This window comes from Jaculus jaculus, chromosome 4, assembly GCF_020740685.1.
Source record: "Jaculus jaculus isolate mJacJac1 chromosome 4, mJacJac1.mat.Y.cur, whole genome shotgun sequence".
Lineage (NCBI taxonomy): Eukaryota > Metazoa > Chordata > Mammalia > Rodentia > Dipodidae > Jaculus > Jaculus jaculus.
This window is the reverse complement of record NC_059105.1, coordinates 44,413,723-44,438,056: the sequence shown is the minus strand read 5'-3', so window position 1 is coordinate 44,438,056 and position 24,334 is coordinate 44,413,723. Positions and strand designations below refer to the sequence as shown.

Sequence of the window (24,334 nt, the reverse complement as noted above, 5' to 3'; positions counted from 1 at the left end):
ACAAAACAAACGAACAACAACAACAAAAGAATTAAAATATACAGAATAGGCTTCCTAGTTTATAGTCCATTTATCACTAACCTTAATTCCATCAGCAGTATCCCTTTGCCATGTGTTTCAGTTACTCAATAAGTAGACCAGACTAGTGCAAGTATGACCTTCATTGTGGTGCAGGCTTTTGTGGGGATGGGCGTGGGTACGGGGTTGTATTAACCTGGGAGAGTAGAGGTTTTTACACTTTGTGAAAAGCATTTGGAACTCTAGAAAGGGGTTGGTGAAGAGTAGGTGACTATATAGGTGAAGGTCTGGAGGGGGGTGTCTACCTATATCTGCAGGGCCTTTAATGTTGAGAGATGCGGGACCCTTTTGGGTTAGGAAAGAACTGTATGTGTTAAGGCTTTGTCTTAGTTTGGATTTCCAAGGAAGACAGATGACGACTGCTATGAAGTGACTTCCCCAGAGGAAGCAGAACAAGGAAGGTGGAGAAGCCAGTCACAGGCAAGAGATCAGCCCCTAGTTCTGCATGGGTGGTTTCTGTTTGATGTCATGGGAAGCCAGGGAGCAGGGGGAAGGGAGACAGACTGTCCCTATCCATTGTCTGTCAGTCAGTCTTGACAAGCTACACCAGAGGAGGAGACTCTCCAGGTGCTCCTAGCTGCCCAAGGAGCTTATTTAAGGATTCCGGTAAGACTGACAAGAAGGAGCTACAGGTACTGGTGGTTAGATGTCGGGAGCACACCGAGGATGAAAGGGCATGTGGGCGGAGTTCCCAGCACACACACACACACACACAAAGAGAGGGAGAGAGAGAGAGAGAGAGAGAGAAATATCTAATGGAGTGTAAATTGCGAGCTCTCTTGATCTGTGCAAAGCAGACATATGATTAATGATTACAAAATAAAAAATACTAATCATTTCTGATACTTGCATGTAATGTGTTTATAAACAAATTTATATTTTGCAAAAAGAAAAAAACAAAACAGAATAGGAGCCAGTTGTGGTGACACACCCCTTTAATCCCAGCACTCGGGAGGCAGAGATAGGAGGATCTCTGTGAGTTCAAGGCCACCCTGAGGCTATATAGTGAATTCCTGGTCAGGCTGGGCCAGAGTGAGACCCTATCTCAAACAACAACAACACCAACAACAACAAAAAATAGAAAGATTATAGACTAGGATTCAGTGAATGAATTCACAGGAACCAGACTTATGAAGAAAAGCAAAATTCCATGTTGATACAGGGAGGTAAGGAGGAGAAAAGAGTGCCTTCATGCCTGGACAGAGACAAGGTGGGATGCAATGCATCAAGCGTTAGCATGGTGAATGAGAGCTCTGATTGTATCTCATGGCTGACGTGAATGTGGCTTTGCTTCTGTCAGCCAATCTCCAAACTTCTCGAGCTCAGGCCCTCCTCCTAGCGTTCATGTGATGGTCTGACTGGCAGATCCCCATTCTGGTAGGGCAGAGGAAGGGGCTGTGGTGAGATGCAGTCCTTTGGAAGGGTCTACCAGAAAGGGCTGGGAGGAAGGGAAGGCTGGAGGCCGGATTCCTCTCAGCAGCACGCTGAAATGCTGAACAGGAACAGTGAGATGCTCTGAACCATTAGAGAAGGGTAAGAGTGGCCACAAGTCTTTCCATTGTTCCAAGTTGATGCAGGAGAAGAGAACATGTGCTAAACCAGGATCCAAGTGACCAATGGTCTTGTTCCCGTCCTCTCATATGCCCATTCTGTAGCCCTGGGAAATTTTTTCAAACTTTATAAGCTTTGGTGGGTTTCTGAAAATGCCAACAAACGAATCCATCACTAAGCAAATAGTTAACTTAAATGTTGGCCCTGAAGCTATAAAATGCTAATGCCGTGACCACAGGCAAGTCAGCTGAAGAGAACGGGAACTAGCAGAGCTGAAGATCTGAGGTCGTGCAAGGGCAGAGGACGCCAGGATAGAAGGGACTGACGACAGAAACTGCATGTGAGGATTTAAAACTAGTTTGTCCAAAAAGCATTCGAATAACCACAACAGAGGTCCAAGATTCACCTCTGTTGGATGAGGCTCAATTGCCAGCATATGCCAGTAGATGATGTAAAATGTCAGTTTTTCATAAAGATGTAGTTCCCTTGCTCTTTTCTGCTTGCATGGCCCACAGTGTGAGGACTAGTATGTATTTTATTCTGTAGGAAACACTGCTAATGATTTGCTTGCTTTAAGTCAAGCTCCGATCTAGCTGTCATCCAATGGCCACTCAGGAGAAGAGAGGAGCTCAGTGGCCTCGCTGTATGTGAGCTCTCCTGGGTGGCACAGGAAACCACAACAGGAAGAAGTGAAGGGAGCCCTGCTACACAGAGAGGAGAGGAAAAGTACCAACACCACCAATCTCGGAGACAAGACTGTCCACCTGACCAGAAAGAGCATGCCTGAACTCAGATGCATGACTGCCTTTGTTTCCCCTCTACATAATCAGCTTGCAAAAAGATGAGGCACAAGGCAGGTTTTTGTAATCATTAACCCACTGTCATCTCTGATTTCTGGTTTTCTGGATAAAGCACAGTTTAAAGATTCAATTCTTGCTTTTTCCTATGAGTGAGGCAGCATGGATCTGTCACAGAGTGACACCAGAGACACTGCCAAACTCTTTTAAATGCAAAATTCTCCCTTCTTGTAATTTTAATTTCTTTTTCTTGCCCTCTCCAGCTCTCTTTCTTGCCTCTACCCTCCCTTCCCCAAAATTCTTTTTTTTTCCCTCTGCTTTTTTCTAACTGGCCCCCTCCCCGTTCTTACTGGGCCCTGTTGTGGGTTTCATTTCTGGTCGACTTTTTTTTCCTAAAGGTATGCAGTATGCTTGGCAAGAAAAGTGGGGCAGAGTATCCAACCGAAGAATTAAGTGTCAAGTAGAACTGGAGGTTGGGCTTTAGAAAAGACCGAAGCTCAGGCAGTCTAAGGTATGGGAACGTGAAGCTCGGCTCTGCGGGTTTGAGGATCATCTTCCCTTCTCTGAGGTCTCAGTCTCTGAAATGATTTATTAAGACTTATGCCCAGTAGCTGATGAAACATTTTTTTAAAATGTTTTCATTTATTTATTTGACAGAAAGAGAGAGAGAATGGGTGCACCAGGGCCTCCAGCCACTGCAAATGAACTCCAGATGCGTGTGCCCCCTTATACATCTGGCTAATGTGGGTCCTGGGGAATGAACCTGGGTCCTCTGGCTTTGCAGGCAAATGCCTTATCCCTCCAGCCCCAGTGAAGCATTTGCATGCACATGTATGTGCACACACACAAGTCTGGTTCCTTTATACTTGTTTAGGAACTCAAATTTCATCATTAGCATCTATCATTTTACACCTATCATCTACCATTTTAAAGATATTTCTGATTCTAGAAAACCAGACTCTGGAATAGTATTTTTCTATGGCATTGTTTGGCTACTAAACTAATTTATAGGATATGTTAAAACAAAGGAATAAATAATTTAATGCTCATTGCTTCAACTAAAAGTTAAACACACACACACACTCCCTGAGGTTAATGGTGGCTGTGATGGAGGAGGGCCAGGCAGATATCCAGCAGTGTTCCTCCCTCACCTGTCTGTAGTTAGATGTAAAGGCTCCCAGGTAGGCAACAAGCCCTGAGGAAATGAGGATGTCTCCTGTCAGGTTGATATACAATTGCCCAAGCTCCAGCGCTGATTGGCTCCATCGAGTTTTCTCACCTCCAAGACCTCCGATCAATTGCTCAGCTCGGTCTAGTTTCTTGCTGCACAGATCAACCTTAAAAATAAAAGTCAGCTCTTCATCAACAACTAAAAGTAGGATAAGCTTACAATTCTACAAGATTTCCACATTAAGAGATAAATGTTTGGGCTGGAGAGATTGCTTAGTGGTTAAGGCATTTGCCTACAAAGCCAAAGCGTCCAGGTTCAATTCCCCAGGACCCATGTAAGCCAGATGCACAAGGGGCACATGCATCTGAGTTTGTTTGCAGTGGCTGGATGCCCTGGTATGCCCATTTTCTCTCTACCTCTTTTTGTCTCTCAAAAATAAAATAAATAAAAACATAATCTTAAAAAAGAGAAAAATATGTAAATTAGCCTTACATGAAAAACAAAGCATTGTTTAAAAAGAAAAATGTGGGGTGTGGGATAGATGCTTAATCAGTAAAGTGCTGCCTTGCAAGCATGAACACTTGAACTTGGTCTCCAGTATCCAAGCAAAATGCTGGGGATTGTGACATAAGCCTATAATCTCAGTGGCCACTAATATGCAACCATTTTAAGATGCCAAAACCATTACTGGCTTGAGGACCATACAAAAACAGGCAATGGGTGGATTTGCTCTGTGGGCCATAGTTTGGTGAGTTACATGCTAGTAGAAATAACTGGATTTTGCTCATATCCAGATGGATCAGCACATACCTGGTTTTCCAAGTCAGCCTTCCTTTCTTTATTTAACTCAAGTGTGTCTTGAAGCTTGGCCAACTTGTCCTGAACTTCCTTAAGGGCTGCCTGCTTCTTTTTAAGACCATCCATAGCAACTTTAAGCTCTCCTTCAGCTGCAGCCAGCTTTATCTTTTTGGGAGCTACTATTTTTGCTACTCTATAAAAAGTAAAATTAGAAAATTAAATATCATTCACGAACATTGGAACCTTTCTACCCATGAGTTTACTTTCTTAATATCCTATCATGACTCAAAACACTTCTTTACGCAAAACCTACACTGTTTACATATTTCATCAAAGAATCTACCTTTTTCTAGATACTAAAAAATGAGCATTTAGACATCAGGGATAAGATGGCCAGTGGGGAATTTCCTCCTGTGACTCCATGGATGAGTGATACAGTGAAAAAGAACACTGGAAATCAAGAAAGAGGTGTCAGCAGCCAGCATGATGGTACATGCCTGTAATACCTGTACTCAGAGACAGAGGCAGGAGGACAACTGCAAGTTCAAGGCTATCCTGGTCTTTGTGGAGAGTTCCAGGCAAGGAAGAGAAAAGAGAGAGAGAGAAAGGATGAAGTTGGGGGGTGGGGTGGGAAAGAGGGACAGAGGCAGTTTATAAGCTTGGAGAAATAGGCCATGCAGAGAAAAGTAAGCCAGGTAGCCCTGGTGACAACACACCGGCAGGTCCACGGTTCTTGCAAGATTTAAATCCCATGTGGAGATTTGGAGTGACAGTGACTCCTTCCACACAACAGGTCCTGAACTGGAGAAGAAATGCACTGCATTGAGCCTCTGATCTCAGAGTGATATAATCATGCCCCAGGTATGGAAGACAGGGTGATGGCGGTCCTGTCATCTGAGGCACGGAGGGAGCCCACTGCCTGGGGATTACTCCGGGGCCAGAGAACTCTGACCACGATCATCACTGTTTCAGCCTCCAGAGCTGCCTCTCTACCACCATTTGTGGACAGGCAGGACTGAGATGACTGAGAAATATGGGTCCATATCCAGCTGATGACTCTACTAGTCAGGCTTCTTCCCTCCCCCGGTGGTCTGAAAGCCTTGAGACTGGACAAGCCAAAACCCCTAAGTAGAGTGAAGAGTTCCTGAGGTTTTGCCCTTCAGTACAGAATTCAGCATGCTTGCTTTTCCTCACTCTCTTGCTCAGTACAAGGGAAACCCTTAAGCTTGGACACTGTTTTGCTCATGAGTGTATAAACCAGGATGGCTTCTGGAGTGAGTGACATGAGACCATCCCGCTACAAAGTCCACAGTGCTTGTTGGGGCCAACAATGTCTGCTGGTTCCCAAAGCAGGGAACCTTCTGAAATGAACGCAACCCTGACACGGACAGCATGCCTTGCAGCAGTCTGTGACCACGTGCGTCACTACCCTGTACAGTGAGAACAGATCGAAGGCACGTAATCCAGATTTCATTTAATGCCTTCTACTCCAGACCTGGCAGATTCTAAGAGCAGAGAGAAGTATCATTTCTTTTCCTTTTCACTATATTTTTAGAATTGTTTTTATTTTAACTATTTTCTTTTTTCTTTTTCTTTTTGCCTTATCTAGTTTTATTCACAAATTTCTTCTATATTTTACAATCAAATATTTTTCTCATGTTTTTTCTCTTTTATTTTGTTTTTCCTTTGGTTTAGTTCTTTCTTTCTTTTTTTTTTTTTTTGGTTTTTCGAGGTAGGGTCTCACTCTGGTCCAGGCTGACCTGGAATTAACTCTGTAGTCTCAGGGTGGCCTTGAACTCACGGCGATCCTCCTACCTCTGCCTCCCGAGTGCTGGGATTAAAGGCGTGCGCCACCACGCCCGGCTTCCTTTGGTTTATTTCTGATTCTTCTTTTTCCCCATTCCCCATTCCCTCATTTAATTCTTCTATATTTACTACCTTTACCTTTTAAATTTTAACCTCATAATTTATACCACTTTTATCACTTTTTTTTTCTCTTGTGATTTTTAGGGCAGTAATTTCCTTTAATTGACTTTAATTCTATTTCCATATTTGGTCTGTTTGGGTGGCATTGTTACAGCAGTTTATCTGTACTCTGAGCAGTACTGAGGAGTCATCCCTCAGGAGAAGGATATTCACTTAGAAAAAACTCCATATAAAACAGGGAGCAACATCCATTCCAACAGATAAACAAATCAAAACATTCTAATGGAGCTGCAGAGATGGGTAAAGTGATCATTGCTCCAGCTGGACAAACCAAGTTTGATTCCTAGAACCCATATAAAAAGCTAGAAGCCATGGTGGGCTTTGTAATTCCAGTAGCAACCCCAAAGGCCAAGAGAACATTGACTTATATAGTTACAACCCCAAGAAAAGAAACTGCCACTAGAGATTACTGTGGCCAGCCACATTATGCTCTAAAATCAAAGAGAAACAGCTTTCTGTTATTTTCATACACCAATCAGCGACCACTATGCCAGCACTGCAAGAGGAAGAAAGATAAGCACAAACATGTGAGATGTAGAAAGAACAAATCATTATGGGGTGTTTATTCGTTATATATCATGCTATATAGTTTTTATCAGCTTCAAAACATTTTTATTATTTAGATGAGCTATGCCAGTTGACCTCAGTAATAAAAGCTTTCCTACTATAACATTTTATTTATTGCTATCTTATTTCTGTCACAAGCCCTGTGAGCTTGGTTGAGTCAAGGGTCAGCAGAAAATACCAAGCTTCCACTTTCTTCAATTATGCAAACTAGAATGAGGTGACTGAGAACTTGCTTTTGGTCTGCAAGACAATGAAGGGGGGGGGGGTCTGTAAGCCCTGAGGGAGTGCAGAATTTCCTGAAGGTGTTGCAAGGCGGCTGTTGAAGTCTTGCAACCTTGTCCTTTGCTTTGGTTAGGGCTGCAGAGGTTCCTGGAAACAAAATGAAGATGAGCACCTCCTTGGACTGGACTCTTCTCCATTAGCCCAGAGACCAGGCCAGCTCACTCAGAGGGAAGGTCTTCTACTGCCACCTTGGTCTACAGACCCTTCCTTCCAGTTCCAATCAGAAATCAATTTTCTGAAACACAGGTATTTTTTCCTACTCTGGTTAACAGCTGGTCCAAAATATAATGGTTAAACTTGCAAGGTCTTCATTCTTTTAATGTAACTCTTTATAAAAATATATTTTATTTTTATTTATTTATGAGAGAAGAGGGAGGGAAAGAGAGAGAATGGGCCACAGTAGGGCCTCCAGATGCTGCAAGCAAACTCCAGATGTATGCACCAGCTTGTGCATCTGGCTTATGTGGGTCCTGGGGAATTGAACCTGGATCCTTTGGTTTTGCAGGCAAGTCCCTGAACTGCTAAGCCATTTCCCCAGCCCTTAAATATAACTCTTTAAGCAAGGTGGCTATAAACTGTGTAAACATCACCTTTTTTGAAGAATTCTCTTGAACGTCGGTAATTGGAGTCACTAATGTCAGTAATACCACGGCAATTCGAGTCCATTCCACAGGCTTGTGTATATAATGTTTCTATGTGTTAATCTGAAAGTTGAAACAAGAGTCTTAAATTCAATGTAAATATCTCCTACTGTAATCTGAAGAGGACCCAAAAGGCCAGGTGATGCTTTATTTCTACTCTGGTTCTGTGAACTTGAATCTGTCAATGGGAAAGTGGGATCAAGCTCTGCTATGTCTTGTGACCGGGTGGCGTCTTATTTACCATGTCGCGCCTCTGTAAAACACCCTGGTCCTCGGGCTTGGTGTTTCCGTTTCCCTTTTCAAGTTCTCACAGCTTGGCAGTGGCTTAAGGGTTGCATCTGAGCCTCGAATCGACTAAGATTCATCTAGGTTGTCCTGAGAGCCCCTCAGAGCAGGAGGTGACTACCTGGGTCACAGTTTATGTCATCTTCATCGAGCTCTTCTTTAGCACAGAGGCTGGGGCGTGTCTCACACACACACAGGAGTGTAACTCTGGCCGTGTAAACACTTCGACATTGCTTCCGTCTTCCACTCCATCAAAGTTTCCTTCAGAACGCGAAGTATGTTTGTCCTTGCAACTTCTGGGCACACCTGTACCGGACTGCAAGCTGACCTTGAAACTTGGCTTGACTTGGCAGATGTCCTCTGAAAATGTTCAGCACGTTCCTCACTTATGTCTACAAGAGTTAGTGCTGATGTACTGTACTTTTCAGAATTTGTTGAGGTGTCTCACCTTTCACAAGAAGGACTCATTGAAGCAATCCGGGAGTGGCCCTTCCTTAGAGCGAGCTGGCCAGCAGCAGCTTTCTCCCAACTGTCCGCTGCACACTTCCTCCCGCCCGGGACACCCACTGCTGCGGCTCACGGGCTTGCAGTTAGCTTTCCAACCAGCTTTCCTCCTCGTGATGCTGCTGGTGCGCGGCCGCGGCCCTGCACCCGTGGCACCTGGTCGCGTTCCTGGAAGGATGGAGGAAACAAAGTCCTGCTCCTTACCTGTCACTGAAGGTGAGGGAGAGGACCATGTGTGCTGCTTCTCAACAGGACCAGAGCCGACGAAATCCGGCACTGCGATGGCTTCACTGCATAACAGTATTTCTCCCCATCAGCCACTTTGTCCTTCCTTTAGCAGCTGAAAGTCAGGGTGCCTTTCTTCTTCCCCAACCCACCCTGGAAATTTGGGAATCTGTGCTTCAAAACACTCGGCTGCTTCATAACAAGTGCTGCAAACAGACTTTCTTTCAGTCGTACTATAGACTTTATTCATGCTGGTAGAAATTTTATATTTCTGTCTTGGTATAATTCCCAGCTTCTTTTGATATACAGGATGATCCCAGAGTTTGATAATGGGGTGCTCATCCACGACATCGCTGTCGTTAACAGGCGTGATGAACTTCCCATGTTCCTTTAGGACCTCTTCTGTGATATATTCCCTTCTAAAATGTGTTCGACAATGTGCAAAGCTTTTCTCTCAAGCAGTCTTCTTTACAGCTGGGTCCAGTTCTTTTAGAAGCCTCTTGTTTCAAGGTTCTTGTCTCTTCACTACCTGCAGCAGCATTTTAGTTGGCCTGGGCATTTCTGCCCACAGATTGCCAACAGGTAGTTTGTTTTATAATGTATTTTCTTTTACTTCACAACATATCTTTAATTTTAACCATATTAATATTTATGAATCTATAGCCCTCATTTTTGCTATTATCTGATACTTCAAATGATGGATGCTCCCTAATATACATATTTTCTGTATATTTTATTGATGGCTCTTTAGAGTTGTGACCAATCTGACCATGACAAACTGATATTCTTGTGCACAATTTTTGTGTATATATGTTATTGTCTAAGATGGACATGTGGGAAAGAAGATGGGAATGAAGCTTTGGAACTTTAAAAATACTCGGTGACTTTTCTTTTCATGACACAGTAGCTATTTATCTGCCTGCTATGGCACATGTAGAATGTTTGATTCCTTCCGTCATTGTCAGTACTACCGCCCCTATACTTTCTGAAGTTTTATTCATTATGGGGTTGAAATGCTTTTTTTATGTTATCATGTGCTGCTGTGAATTGCGTGGTTATATGTATGTTATGTATTTTTCATGAAATTATATGCTTTTTCCTTATTGATTTATAAGAATTACGTGTTTGAGTTGTCAAAAAAAAAAAAAAGAACAAATCACAGTAGAAAAATCCACACACACAAAGGGAAAAAGATATTGAAGTAGAAGAGGAACTAGTTGGGAAGAAAATGGTGTCAGTGGAGGTGGGTGGGCAGGGGCACAAGAGAATGTAATGGGTGGTTATGATAAAAATGCACTATATACATGTATAAAATTATTAATAAAATAAATAATAATTAAGAAATAATCAAACACAATTAACTAAACTATCAAACCTTGAAAACAAGGAAAAAAGACTAGTTCATATCTTTTAATAATAACTCTAAATGCAATCGGTCTGATCTCTTCAATTTAAAGATTGTACCTAGGCTGGAGGGACAGCTTAATGGTTAAGGCATTTCATTGCAAAGCCAAAGGACCCAGGTTCGATTCCCCAGGACCCACATTAGCCAGATGCACAAGAGGGCGCATGTGTCTGGAGTTCGTTGCAGTGGCTAGAGGCCCTGGCATGCCCATTTTCTCTCTCTCTCTCCACCCCTTTCTGTCAAATAAATAAATAGAATAAAAAATATTTCACACACAAAAAAGATTCTACCTGCCTGAATGGATTAATACCCAGCTATCTATGAGAAGTTTACCTCCCAGGAAAAAACATAAAAAGACATGGAGTGAAAAGGTAGACATTCCCAGTGAATGGACTCTCAAAGCAAGCACAAGTTATACTTACACCTTCCAAAAGGTTACTATGTATCAAAATGGAAACAATGAGCAAGAAGATACAATAACTATAAACATATGTGTACCAAATACTGTTGTATCCAATTTCATAACTAAATTCCACTGAACATTAGAGGGGTCAGACAGGTTCCAATGCAATAATAGTTGGTAACATCAATACCCCCACTCTCATTAATAGACAGATCATCTTGAGTAAATGTTAATGACCAAACTTCAGTGTAACATCCCATAGATCAGTTGTAATTAACTAATACCTACATTATATTCCACCCAACAGCTAGAGAATACCCATTCTTTTCAGCAGCCTGTGAAATTTTCTCCAAAACATGTCACAATCTACACCATAAAACATGTCTCACTTAATACAAAAAATTAAATGATTTCTTATAGCTTATCAAATAGTAAGATTAAATTAGAAATCAACAGTGAAAAAAACTAAAGAAAATATACAAGCATGTGAAGACTGAATAATATTTGTTTTTGAACAATTACTGAGCCACTGAAAAAATAATGGGGGATTAAATAATTCTTTGGAACAAATGAAAATGCAAACATGACCTATAATCTTTGGGATGCAAAGAGCAGAAAAATGTCAAATAACTTCATGAGGTATCCAAAGGTCTCTGAAAAACAAAAAGAAACTAGCCCTAAATCGGTATACAGAAAGGAGTGATAAAAATCAGTGGCAATTGGACTGGAGAAATGGCTTAGCTGTTAAGGGGCTTGCCTGCAAAGCCTGATTATCTAGGTTTAATTCCCCAGTACTCATGTAAAGCCAGATGTACAAAGTGGTGCATGCATATGGAGTTCATTTGCAGCAGCTAGAGGCCTTGACATGCCCATTATCTCTCTCTTTCTATCTCTCTCTGCTTGCAAAACAATAAATAGATATTTTTTTAAATCAGCAGTAATAGGCTGAAGAGATGGGTTAATGGTTAAGGCACTTTCCTGTGAAGCCTAAGGACTCATGATCGACTCTTTAGATCCCACGTTAAGCCAGACACCCAAAGTGATGCTAGTGTGCAAGTTTGCACATGCGCACAAGAGGGTGCATGGGCTTGGAGTTTGATTCTCTTTCTCTCCCACTTTCTCGCATAAAGAAAAGGCCAGTCTGTTGGGCTTGCCTCAAAAAAAGTTAAATAAGATCAGCAGTAATTAATGAAAGGGGGAGTAAAAGAACAATATAGAGGATCAGTGAGATGAAGTTGTTTTTCAGATAAAGATAAGCAAGATTGCCAAGGTAACCAAAGAAGAGAAAAGACTCAAGTTCATAAAATTGGAGATAGCAACTACTGATAAAATCTAAAAGATCACTATGAAATATTTTACAAACATGTTTCAATAAATTGGAAAAGCTTGACCAGAGAGATGGCTTTGCAGTTAAGAGACTTGCCTATGAAGCCTAAAGATCCAGGTTCAATTGCCCAGATCCCACATCAGCCAGATACACAAGGTGGCGTATGCATCTGGAGTTTGTTTGCAGTGGCTAGAGACCCAGGTGTGCCTATTCTCTCTCTCTCTGCCTCTAATAAATAAATAAAATAAAAATAACTCTTAAATTAAATTGGAAAACCTAAAAGAATGGGTAGGGGACATGAGAAGGTAGTGAAGGATATGAATATAATCACAGCACATTAAAATCATGTCTGAAGCTGGGCATGGTGGTACACACCTTTAATCCCAGAATTTGGGAGGCAGAGGTAGGAGGATTGCTGTGAGTTCAAGCCTGGGCAAGAGTGAGACCCTACCTTGAAAAAACAAAAAAACAAAAGTCTGAAAATGGCAAAATTAAACCCATTATTTATTTTTTTTTAATTTTCATCTATTTATTTGACAGCAACAGACAGAGAAAGAGGCAGATAGAGAGAAATAGAGAGAATGGGTGTGCCAGGTCCTCCAGCCACTGCAAACGAACTCCAGACTCATGCGCCCCCTTGTGTATCTGGCTAACATGGGTCCTGGGGAATCAAACCTCGAACCAGGGTCCTTTGGCTTCACAGGTAAGCGCTTAACCGCTAAGCCATTTCTCCAGCCCAAACCCATTATTTTGTACAAATAAGGCAATACATTTTAAAAGAAATATATATGTATAGTAAATACATAACATATATGTATATTCGGTGAACTTTGGTGGTTTTCAGAAAAATAGAATAGGGTGGAAGCAAGTGTTAACTGGTTAGAACCTAATTCTGAAGAGGAAAGGGGGAGGTATTTTACATTTATCATTTCATCTTTGTTCAATTATTTTTACTTATTTATTTCAGAGAGAGAGAGAACATGAGAATATGGGCATTCCAGGGCCTTCTGCCACAACTGAACTACAGACACATGTACCACCCTGTATATCTGGCCCTGTGTGGGTACTGGGGAATCGAACCTGGACCAATAGGCCTTGCAAACAAGCACCCTGACCCCTAAGCCATCTCCCCAGCCCCTATATTACTCTTTTTAAGAAAATCTTAGAACATATCTTTAACAAAAGCTTGTCTTATAAATATGTATATGAAAACAAAGGATTACACAGGAAAAAGAATGGATCTAACTTCTTAGAATCCAAAAACTAGGGTCAGTCCTGTTCTTTTCAAAGAAGTTATAAAAATGTGAAATTAAAATTTATCATAAATGATATATCATGGTTTCAACATATATATCACTTACATATGTATAATGATTCAAACTGAATATGTGTTTAAAATATATCCTATAGTAGTTGGTTTTGGAAAAATAGTTTTTATTCATCTTGTGCACAGCATAAATAATTCTCATATAACCATCAAAAGGCTCCTCATATTGTATAATATTATCTAAGTGTTTTCAAAGTGTTGTCTAAGGTCCCCTAAGGATTCTAAAGATATTAGGGATTCATGAAGTACTTCTTTATCCAACTAAACATCTGTGTGAGACTGAACCTTAGCCCACTGCCTTTTGCACTCTAGGCAGACACTGTACCACTCAGCTACAACCCTGGAATTTCTTTATGAACTTAAAGCAAAGCAACATATTGAAGTAGAATGTATGAAAAGAATCTGGGAGTTTATCTCATGATAAACCACCAACTGAAAATACTTGAAAACTTAAAGAATATTCTTCTCAATTGTTTTTTCTCTCTTTTATTGAAGTCTAAAAAGATTTTCTTACAGTAATTATAGACCTTAAAATGCTTAAGAGAGGGAAAGAGACAAGAATGCAGGGCTACTGCCCAAGAGCACAGGAGCAAAGTTCCAGAAAATTGGAAGCCTACTTAGAGACCCAGATTGGGGTCTTTGCTAGGTTCGGATATTTTTCTTTTTTTAAAAAAATAAGATTTTTCCTTAAGTAAATATATAAACACATAGCAGAGTCATGCATGTTTTTCTTAAGAGATTTTCATTTACATAGCCTTTAAGTTTAATATTTTCTTAATGATAAACATGTAATCAAAACATACCAGTTAGATTTCTTCTCACTGATACTTACTTGTCATAGGAATCCATTGCTATGACCCATTTGCACAGACCTTCAGCAGCTGTTGAAGCATTTCGAATCTTTTCTGGAACAAAATCTGGATTGGGAATATAATTTTTCCTTATGATATTCATATAGGCTGCAGGAATGTTGTCCTTGTCATACTCATGAAGTGACTGCAGAAATCTTATGTCTCCAAGAAGTCTCTTAGCTGGGCCCCAGAAATCCTCAATTTTTTTTCCTGAGCCTGTTGGGTCAGGGATTTTGTCAGCTTTGATGCCTTTCAAGATGCAAATAGCTTCCATGACAAGCTTAACACCAGCAGGGGGGCTCTTCATGGATTTTACCACTGTGATGTCCTTGAAAAGCAACATGCCAATTATTAAAAAGAGAAATGTTTGTTTCTGCAACCTCTGCAATTGGTTACTCCATTCAAACTAAGCCTTAAGATACAAAAACTCACTCTGTGGATTGTTGTGATTGAACTATGGCAAGAATTTTGATGAGCCTGGCCTAGAGGAAAACACAACAGAATGAATTTTGGGAGATTATACTGCTACAGTGTAAAGTTGTATAAGGCTCTTGAAAGAACTGTCTCATTTATGATGTATTACATCTTCTGGCAGCTTTGTTCCTTTTCAAAAGTGGCTTTCTCATAAACATGATTTTTTTTTCCCCCACGTGAACTGGGGAATCCTTTTGCCAATTTGAAAGTCTTTACACTTTCATTAAATTTTCACATTAATTTGCCTGACAAACTAGATTGTGGTGCTGAATGTTACAGCATCTAGGCAGTGCTTGCGTGTTTCCATAAAGTGGCAGAATCAGCTCTCACCTGCGCAGTAAGCGTATCCAGGGCAGACAACGCGGACTCCAGGATGGGTAAGGCTTCTGCCAGATCGGCATCACACTCATCCTTGATGGCTTTGGCAGCCATGGCTTGCTCGTTCGCTATGGTTTCATCAGCTTTCACAATTTTTTCTGTTTTTGCCACCTCTATTGACTCCCTCTCAATAGTTAGCATCATTTGATCCACCTGTTTGCTGGTTTCTTTTAACTGGGGTTGCAGAGCCTCCAACTTTAACTGCATTGTGGCAACCTGAGATGCAGCAGAATCTAGCTTATCCAAACCCACTTCATACCTCCTCTTCATTTTCATGACTTCACTAAAGCAAGCAGATGAAATGAGTGAGGTTAGACATGAGCACCAGTATTCTACATCAGGGAAACACTTCAGTGTGCTTGAGCTTTATGGCCCTTTTCAATGCATATACAAAAGAGTGATCTGCAAAGCTTTTGTATGTATCAACATTTACTGAAAGTGTGAGCTCAGCCAGGTTTGCTGGTGCACACCTTTAACCCCAGCACTTGAGACACAGAGGTAGAAAACTGCTATAAGTTCAAGGCCACCTTGAGACTAAAGAGTGAATTCCAGGTCATTCTGGGCTAGAGTGAGACTGAACTTTGAAAAACAACAACAACAACAAACAAAAACCCAACCAAACAAAAAACCCTATTATCTTGATAAAGACTTAATATCATGGGATGGCCAGGACGTGGTGTCCACTCTCTGCCCATGCCACCATTTTCCCCTGCCATCATGGAGCTTCCCCTTGAGTCTGTAAGCCAAAATAACCCCCTTTTTTTCACAAGCTGCTCTTGGTTGGGTGTTTTCTGCTAGCAATGCAAACCTGACTGCAACAGTAAAATTGGTTCCAAGAAGTGGTGTTATTACTGCTAGAAACCTGACTGTGTGGCTTTTGGTCTTTTGGAACTGATTTGCAGGAGGAATGTGGAAGAATTTGAAATCTTGGCCCAAGAAATGTCTTGCCTTGCTGTAAGTACAGCTTTATGGGCCATTCTGGTCAGATTTGAAAGACCTGAATGCAGTAAGAACTAAGGATTGTGAGGTTTGGCTTATAATGGTGAGAAGGAGCTTTGTCTAGATTGGGCTAGAAACAGTTGGTGTGAGAGACTTGCTCTTATGCTGTGTCCCAGAAACTTGTGCAGGGTTGCAATGCATAGAAATGGACTGGTGTGAACAGAGGGAGATGGTACAGAAATAAAATCTTTGAGCCAAAACTTCTGCCCACTCAGCTGCAATTGTATTAGAGATTATAACCTTTGACACTGGGACAGCTAATCTGCATTGGAATAATAGAAAGAATGCAGACTCTTTTGAAGAGGCCTGAATGTTGAAGGAGTGTCCTATTCAAAATCTGCTTTATCTCCCTCCTCCCCCGGATTAACAAATTGGCAGCCCACCTGGTATTATGGAGTATAACAAATGCAAGAAAGAGAGGGTCACTGAATTTGCAACATGGTTTTGTACTTTGGAAATGGCCATGAGTAGTGTGACCCAGGCTTGTTGGATTACCTGTATAATTACCTGGTGGAGCCATGAGGATGAACTATGGATTGCAGTGGAGATGCCAAGACTATGGGATGGCTGCCAAGAAGAGCTGCCAGCACCAGATGTTTTCCAGGACTGTGAGTAGCCTAGCTGGAGGGGCAGAATTGGAATTCCAGAAACTTGCCACTGGTTAGAATTATAACCTGGAGACTTGTCACTGACTAGAGTTGGACTTGGAGCTACAAAGTTTGATGTTTGCCCTGTTTAGATTTTGTATTGGTGGAATATTTCTTTGCTATGCCCATGCCATCTTTTTCAGTATGAATGTTTATTCTGTGCCATTATGGGGTTTTTTGGTACTATGACTCAGTTAAAAGACTTTGGATTATAGGGATGTTTGAACATCATTAAGATTGATTAAAAACTATAGAGCCTTTTAAAGTTGGACTGAATGTGTTATATTTTACATCATGTACGATTATCAGTTTATGGGGGCCAGGGGCAGAATGTGGTGGTTTGATTCAGGTGTCCACCACAAACTTATATGTTCTGACTCCTTAGGTCCCCAGCTGATGACTATTTCAGAACTGAATTCTCCTAGAGCAGCGTATTGGTGGGGGTGGTCTTACGGGTGTTACAGCCAGTTTTCTCTTGCCAGCTTTTGGCATACTCTCCTGTTCCTGTTGTTCATCTGACGTTGGGCAGGAGGGAATGTCCACCCTCTGCTCATGCTATTATTTTCCCCTGCCATCATGAAATTTCCCCTCGAGTCTATAAGCCAAAATTAATCCCCCTCTTCCCTACAAACTGCTCTTGGTAGAGTGTTTTCTGCCAGGAATTCAAACCTGACTGCAACACCAGGTATACAACAAAAATTCAGGAGTACATTGTATATAAAATGAGCAATGCATCACTCAAGCTGGTCACCCCTGTAAGTTGCTTCCCACACCATTACTATTACAAAACTCTTTTAATAATCTCTTATTTCAAACAGACTTCACTGTCCAAAGTCTATTATTTATAATAGTGTTATAGGTTAAAATGCATTTAAGATTTCTTGGGCTGGAGAGATGGCTTAGTGGTTAAGCACTTGCCTGTGAAGCCTAAGGACCCTGGTTCGAGGCTCAGTTCCCCAGGTCCCACGTTAGCCAGATGCACAGGGGGCGCACACGTCTGGAGTTCGTTTGCAGAGGCTGGAAGCCCTGGCGCGCCCATCTCTCTCTCTCCCTCTATCTGTCTTTCTCTCTGTGTCTGTCACTCTCAAATAAATAAATAAAAATAACTTTTTTTTAAAAAAAGATTTCTTATGTCTTTCTAACACTTGGGAGGCCGAGGCAGGAGAATTATAAGTTTGAGGGCAGAATGGTTGAGCTATATAATAAGTAAGAGTGTGTTACACATGGAGACCCTGTATTTAAAAATTGGTCACATCACAAAAAGTATTACATCTTAAAATAGGAATTATTTATAAAGATATAAGAGATAAGTGAGATAGATGATAAAGTCCAACACTTTTTGGTGCACTGATTATAAAGTAATAAAAAATGATTAGAAATAAGACAATGAGGGATGGAGAGATGGCTTAGTGGTTTAGGCACTTACCTTAAAAAGCCTAAGGAAGGCAGGTGTGGTGGTGCACACCTTTAATCCCAGTACTCGGGAGGCAGAGGTAGGAGGATCGCTGTGAATCTGAGGCTACCCTGAGACTATGCAGTTAAATCCAGATCAGCCTGAGACAGTGAGACCCTACCTCGAAAAATCAAAAAAAAAAAAAAAAAAAAAAAAAAGCCTAAGGACCCAAGTTCGATTTCCCAGTATCCATGTAAGCCAGATGCACAAGGTGGCACATGCATCTGGTTTCACTTGCAGTGGCTAGAGGCCCTGGCACACCCATTCTCTACCTTTCTCTCTCTTTTTCTCTCTCTCTCCCCCCATATATATATATATATATATATATATATATATATATATATATATGTATATGTATATGTATATGTATATGTATATATATATATATATATCTGCCTCTTTCTCTTTCTTAAATAAACATTTCTATAAAAGAAATAAGATAATGATTTGAAGTTCTTAATATTTAATGTTCTTTGAAATATGTGTGTATATTCATATGTTCTCTAGAGAGAAGATTCTTAGTTTATAACATTTCATTTTGAAAACCCTTATGGAATGTCTCAAAGTAAAAGGTAACACATTTTAGAAATCCTTTAAAGAATAGCGTGGCAAACCTGCTTGGGCTCTACAACGTGCCCAGAAAAACACTGAAAAAAATTGCCACAGGAAAAAACAAACACAAGGGAGGGCATGACACGTTTTGATGTGTGATGAATTCTCTCTCAGTGAGCAGTGCACTTGATGGTAATGGGAATCGAGGCACCTGATACACAATGCTGTAATGTGTGAATTCAATCTCAATCAAAACCTGTGCAGCAGGCCCAGGAAGGTCTCACCCCTGCCAGCACGAGACAGCTTCAATGCTATGCTTTATCCCATGTGAACCTTTGCTAGCTCAACCAACTGGCTTCTTGGCAGGTGATCTGATAACTTGCTTCTAGTTTGTAACTGGATGTTAATGGATCTGAAGGCTTTAGCTACTGTGAAGTGACAGGGCTGGAATTCTAACCGAGGTAAAGGAAAATTTAAGTTTTTAATTTGCAAGACAAAAATCAAAAGATAAAAAAATTAAAGAAAAGAATATTTGAAAATGCCTAGAAAGCCATGAACCCTTAATCTTCTTACAAAATTTATATCTCATTATTATAATCTTTAAGTTAGGATGACTTAAAATATTATAAGCACACAATCAAAGCTTTGTTCATAATGATGTCCTCCAATATCTAATCAGAATCTCCATGAGTGTTTGATCCTCCGGAATGGGGAAATGGCAAAATTCCTTTACTAAAGAATCATAAGATCTATAAGGAAAGGCAAATATCTTGAGAGCAGAAGAAATAATAACATCCCGCCAGGTCATGCAACAGCCTGGGGTGGAGTTGCAAATATATTATGTAGATGGAAAAATTATCAATGGCATGTTTCACAGGGCATGGGTGCAGTGACTAGAACAGTCTAGCTGCGGAGATCATGCAAGAGCCAGCATAACTGTAGATGAGGGATGCCCTGACAGTCTCCAGGTAACATCCTAGTCAATATGAGAAAAGGCACTTCAAAATTATTGAGATAGTGGCCTGGCCTCCGGGAGATTTAGAATTAAGTATGGAGATATATAATAAATACCAAACCATAGTATTAATAGTTTATGTTAAGGAAAATCCATTTAAGTATTTTTGATATTATAAGAGCACTCATTCTGTTATGTCAACAGGTTAGTCTCAAAACTCCAACACAGGGCTGGAGAGATGGCTTAGCAGTTAAGGTACTTGCCTGAAAAGCCAAAGGACCCTGGTTTGATTCCCCAGGTTGCACATAAGACAGATGCACAAGGTAGCATGTGTGTCTTGAGTTTATTTGCAGTGGCTAGAGCCCTGGTGTACTCATTCTTTCTATATATGTATCTGCCTCTTCCTCTCTCTCTCTCTCCCCCCCAAATAAGTAGATAAAACATATTAAAAAATAAAAATAAACCAGGTGTAGTGGCACACACACTTGGGAGTCAGAAGTAGGAGGATTGCTGTTGAGTTCAAGGCCACACTGAGACTACGTAGTGAATTCCAGTAGAGCCGGGACTAGAGTGAGACCCTACCTCAAAAATAAATAAATAAATAAATAAATAACTAAAAAATATTGTGTAATTGGGCCAAAGAATATGATCTATGTTTTTAGTTTAAAGAAAACCTAGGGATTTGATAGGCAATGTTTAAACATGTGGAGGAACATAAGGCTCACAAAATGAATGTTTAACTCATTAGATTTATACATTATTTAAGTACCTAAATTTGGCTTATTAAATCAAAACCTAAGAGATAAAATTTATCAAACATATAAAAACACTATAAAACTTGTTTAAATATATTTTTGAATGTGACAAAAATATTAATAGAAGATTCATTAAAGGAAACCACTAAAATTTTCTAACATTGTACTTTCTAGCTTAATGTTTGTAAGTTTTAAATTTTAGACTATATACGCTAAGTATTGATTTTTAAAACTAATGAAAGATTGAAGTAAACTTTTCTTAAAACACCCCTTGACATTTCCTATAGCATATAAGTTTTGGAAATTTTCAAATATCAATTTACTATACAGTGGCACTTAATTATTTAAATTGAGTGGCTATTTCTGGAGTCGTGGTTATTCAGAAATCAAAAAGAAAGTATGTATTATCCAGTCCTTAATGTTCCCTAATGGTGCTTCCTCAGCATCGCTGTCAAAGAAGCCCGGGGTTTTACCACAGTGCAGAAGGCATGCCTTTATTTTTTCAACAACTGAAATTATCCACTTACAGTATACTACATAATACAATTATATCTAAGGGTAAGATATGTTTCCTACTCTCAAAGTGTTAAACATTTGAATCACTTAAAGCCTTAATAAAACAGTACTTTTACAGGACAAATATTTCTATTGCATCATTACTATGCCATTTTTGTACAAACATTTTTAACTGCTATGGCTTACTTAAAAATATGAAATTTCATCTTTACCTTCTTTTCTTTTCTAACAGCAGCTTGAAGGTAGAGATTAACTCAAGGTAAGAGGTGGGAGTCACATAATTGTATCTTTGAAGTTCATTATAGAAGGATGTTGATAGGCTTATGGTAGAAGTGTGGAAGCTTTTACACATGTCGATACAGCCATTTCGTATTTCCTCTGACATTTCAATTTCTTCCAAGAACCGTGAGGCAACTGCCTCCAGTGCATCTTCAGGCCACGACTAAATTTAAGACAAATGTGTTAATATGAAACTGCTATTAGTGCACCCATTTACGATGTATGGATGTGAGAGATAAGGGATGAGAAGTAGAGACATGTCCCAGGGGCTCTCCTCAGGCAGTTGCCTGTTTAGGGAAGAATGGAAACAGCTATACATGTGACATGATTTGCTTTGGAATTGGAGAAGTTGCTCATAGGTACTGCAGGAACAAGGAGGGCAAAAGGAACTAAACCCATTCTGTTTCTGTGTGTATCTCACTGGTATTGTCTCATTTAATTTCCTTTTTTAAAAATATATTTTAAATTTTTATTTATTTATTAGAAAGAGAGAGAAAAAAGTGGGCATTCCAGCGCCTCTAGCCACTGCAAACAAACTCCAGACACATGTGCCATCTTGTGCATCTAGAGAACTGAGCTGGGGTCCTTAGGCTTTGCAGGCAAGCACCTTAACCACTAAGCCATCTCTCCAGCCCTCATTTAATTTTCTTAACTATTCTCTGAGGTAAAATGTTATTATCTTCCTCCTACCCTGCTCCAAACACAAGAGTCATATACATAAATATTTCTTTTTTTTTTTAATTTATTTATTTGAGAGCGACAGACACAGGGAGAAAGACAGATAGAGGGAGAGAGAGAGAGATGGGCGCGCCAGGGCTTCCAGCCTCTGCAAACGAACTCCAGACGCGTGCACCCCCTTGTGCATCTGGCTAACGTGGGACCTGGGGAACTGAGCCTCGAACTGGGGTCCTTAGGCTTCACAGGCAAGCGCTTAACCGCTAAGCCATCTCTCCAGCCCACATAAATATTTCATTGATATCTCTTGAATGGCACATAGACATTTCTAACTCAAAAACTGTAATCTTCCCCGACTCGATAAACTCCGTTCACCGAGATGGCCGAGTGTAAACACCCTTCATCTAGCAGTCTTCTTCGCCCCTCATCTGTGTATGAGCAGGTCCTGCAGCAATCACCCCTGAAACATCTATAAGCCCTTTCCTTCCTTCTACTCCAACCATGCCATCCCGATTCAAGCTTTTACCAGCATCTGCCTGAATACACCAGCAAAGTGTAAGTTCTCTAGCTGCCTTCATTCTCCAGACAGCTGCCAGAGGGATCTTTTCAAAGTATTTAGGAATCTTTACCTGATTTGGCCTTTCCCACCTTTCTGGCCTTGATACACTTCCTTCTCAGTTCCTCTGCTCCTGTCATTATAATTTTTTCTCGTCATTTCCTTCCCTTCCACCCAGTCCTGCTGTGACACTTTCATATTTCTGTCAAGATCTTGATTCTGGTATTTTTATCTTTCAAGTTTCCTCTTCAAGCTTGTATATCAAAAAAGCCTTTGGCCAGGCATGGTGGTGCACACCTTTTATCCCAGCACTCAAGAGGCAGAGGTAGAAGGATCACTGTGAGTTCGAGGCCAGCCTGAGACTACATAGTGAATTTAAGGTCAGGTCAGCTGGGTCAGAGTGAGACCCTACCTCAAAAAAACAAACAAAAAAGCCTTTGTTCCCTCCCTATATATCAGCCCAGTCTGTAAACTTATTTTTTTTGTTGTTTTTTGCTAATTTAACTAGAAAACAAACTCAAATTGAATCATCATTTTGTTTATCCTTTTCATCTCTTCGTCTCTGGCTATTATACTATGACCTGCTACAAAGCAAAATAGCTTAGGAAAGTGTGTTGTGCATGAGATAATTCACAAGGAAGCTGAGGTAGAGTCTGTAAATTTTCAAATTCAAAATACTCCTGTGCTAGATCCACACACAGGATTTCTGTCATAATATACAAATTTTCAATTAGATATGTAGAGAATTTGTTATGATACTATTAAAGCCATAAAGATTCAACTCACTCTTTCTTTCTTTCTTTTTTTTTGAGGCAGGGACTCATCCTAACCCAAGCTAATCTGGGACTCATCCCATAACCCAGGCTGGCCTTGAATTCACAGCAGTCTTCTTACCTCTACCTCCAAAGTGCTAGGATCAAAGGCATGGGCCACCATACCCAGCTCCCTTTGAGCTTTGTTGGATTTGGCTAGTAGAAAGAGACGGAGGGTGGAGGAAGGAGAGGTAGGGGTACAGAGGTGGCCCAGCGATAGGTTTTTGCTCCTGTCTAGCAGTCCTATCTAGTCCATGGCGCTACATACTATCTGAGATTTAGCAACTCTCCTTCTGCCCTTTTACACGCAGGGGTCGGGCCCCCTTCTCGTCTCTGCTCCCCCAGTTCCAGAGTACGCCAACAGTCCTGCCGCGGCGCCTTTGGTTCTGTCTACAATTCTGTGCACAGTCTTCTTCATTAAGCGTTCTTTTTTTTTTTTCTTTTTTAGCTTTTAATTTTTATTTAGTTCAAAGTATTTTCAATTTCTTTTTAGATTTCTTATTTTTTCCAAGCCAAACTGTGTCCAGCTTTATTAAAGGTATTTTTTCATAAATAATCATGGTATTTCAGGTAGGCCAAGGGCAGACACTTATTAACAGTATATACAACAACTTTCAAACTCCATTCTTGTACAGACTACAAAATCAGAAAGTCAGTATAAAATCCAATGAAGCCTTCATTTCATGCTCAGAGCAGAAAAAGTTTAGAAAGAAGCTTGCCATTGCGCATGAAGCATGTTGTTTAACAACTCTGTACAAGCTGACCCTGACTTTCAGGAAATAAAATGAAAATGGAAGAATGATCAATCTGAAAAAGCCACAGTCTTTAAAAAAATATTTTAGGCGGAGGGATCGCTTAGCATTTAAGGCGCTTGCCTGCAAAGCCTAAGGACCCAGATTTGATTTCCCAGTACCCACATAAACCATATGTACAAGGTGGCACATGTCCCTGAAGTTCATTTGCAGTGGCTAGGGGCCCTGGGATGCCCATTCTCTATCTGCCTTTCTCTCTCTCTCTCAAATGAGTAAAGTAAATTTTAAAAATTAAAATATTTTATATATGTACCAGGTGTGGTGGTTTGATTC

General features: G+C 40.5%; 1 protein-coding gene and 1 pseudogene across 1 annotated transcript in view; both read right to left on the bottom strand.

The window, feature by feature from the left end:
• Window positions 1–24,334, bottom strand: part of Dnah7 (dynein axonemal heavy chain 7) — a 259,409-nt gene that overhangs the window by 85,736 nt on the left and 149,339 nt on the right. The window contains exons 42-46 of the mRNA XM_045148328.1: window positions 21,140–21,369; window positions 15,003–15,333; window positions 14,180–14,526; window positions 4,408–4,588; window positions 3,578–3,763 (exon numbers count right to left, since the gene is read on the bottom strand). Coding sequence (XP_045004263.1) covers window positions 3,578–3,763; window positions 4,408–4,588; window positions 14,180–14,526; window positions 15,003–15,333; window positions 21,140–21,369 — 1,275 coding nt within the window. The remainder of the gene's footprint in view (window positions 1–3,577; window positions 3,764–4,407; window positions 4,589–14,179; window positions 14,527–15,002; window positions 15,334–21,139; window positions 21,370–24,334) is intronic.
• On the bottom strand, window positions 7,487–9,427 carry LOC123460079 (annotated as a pseudogene).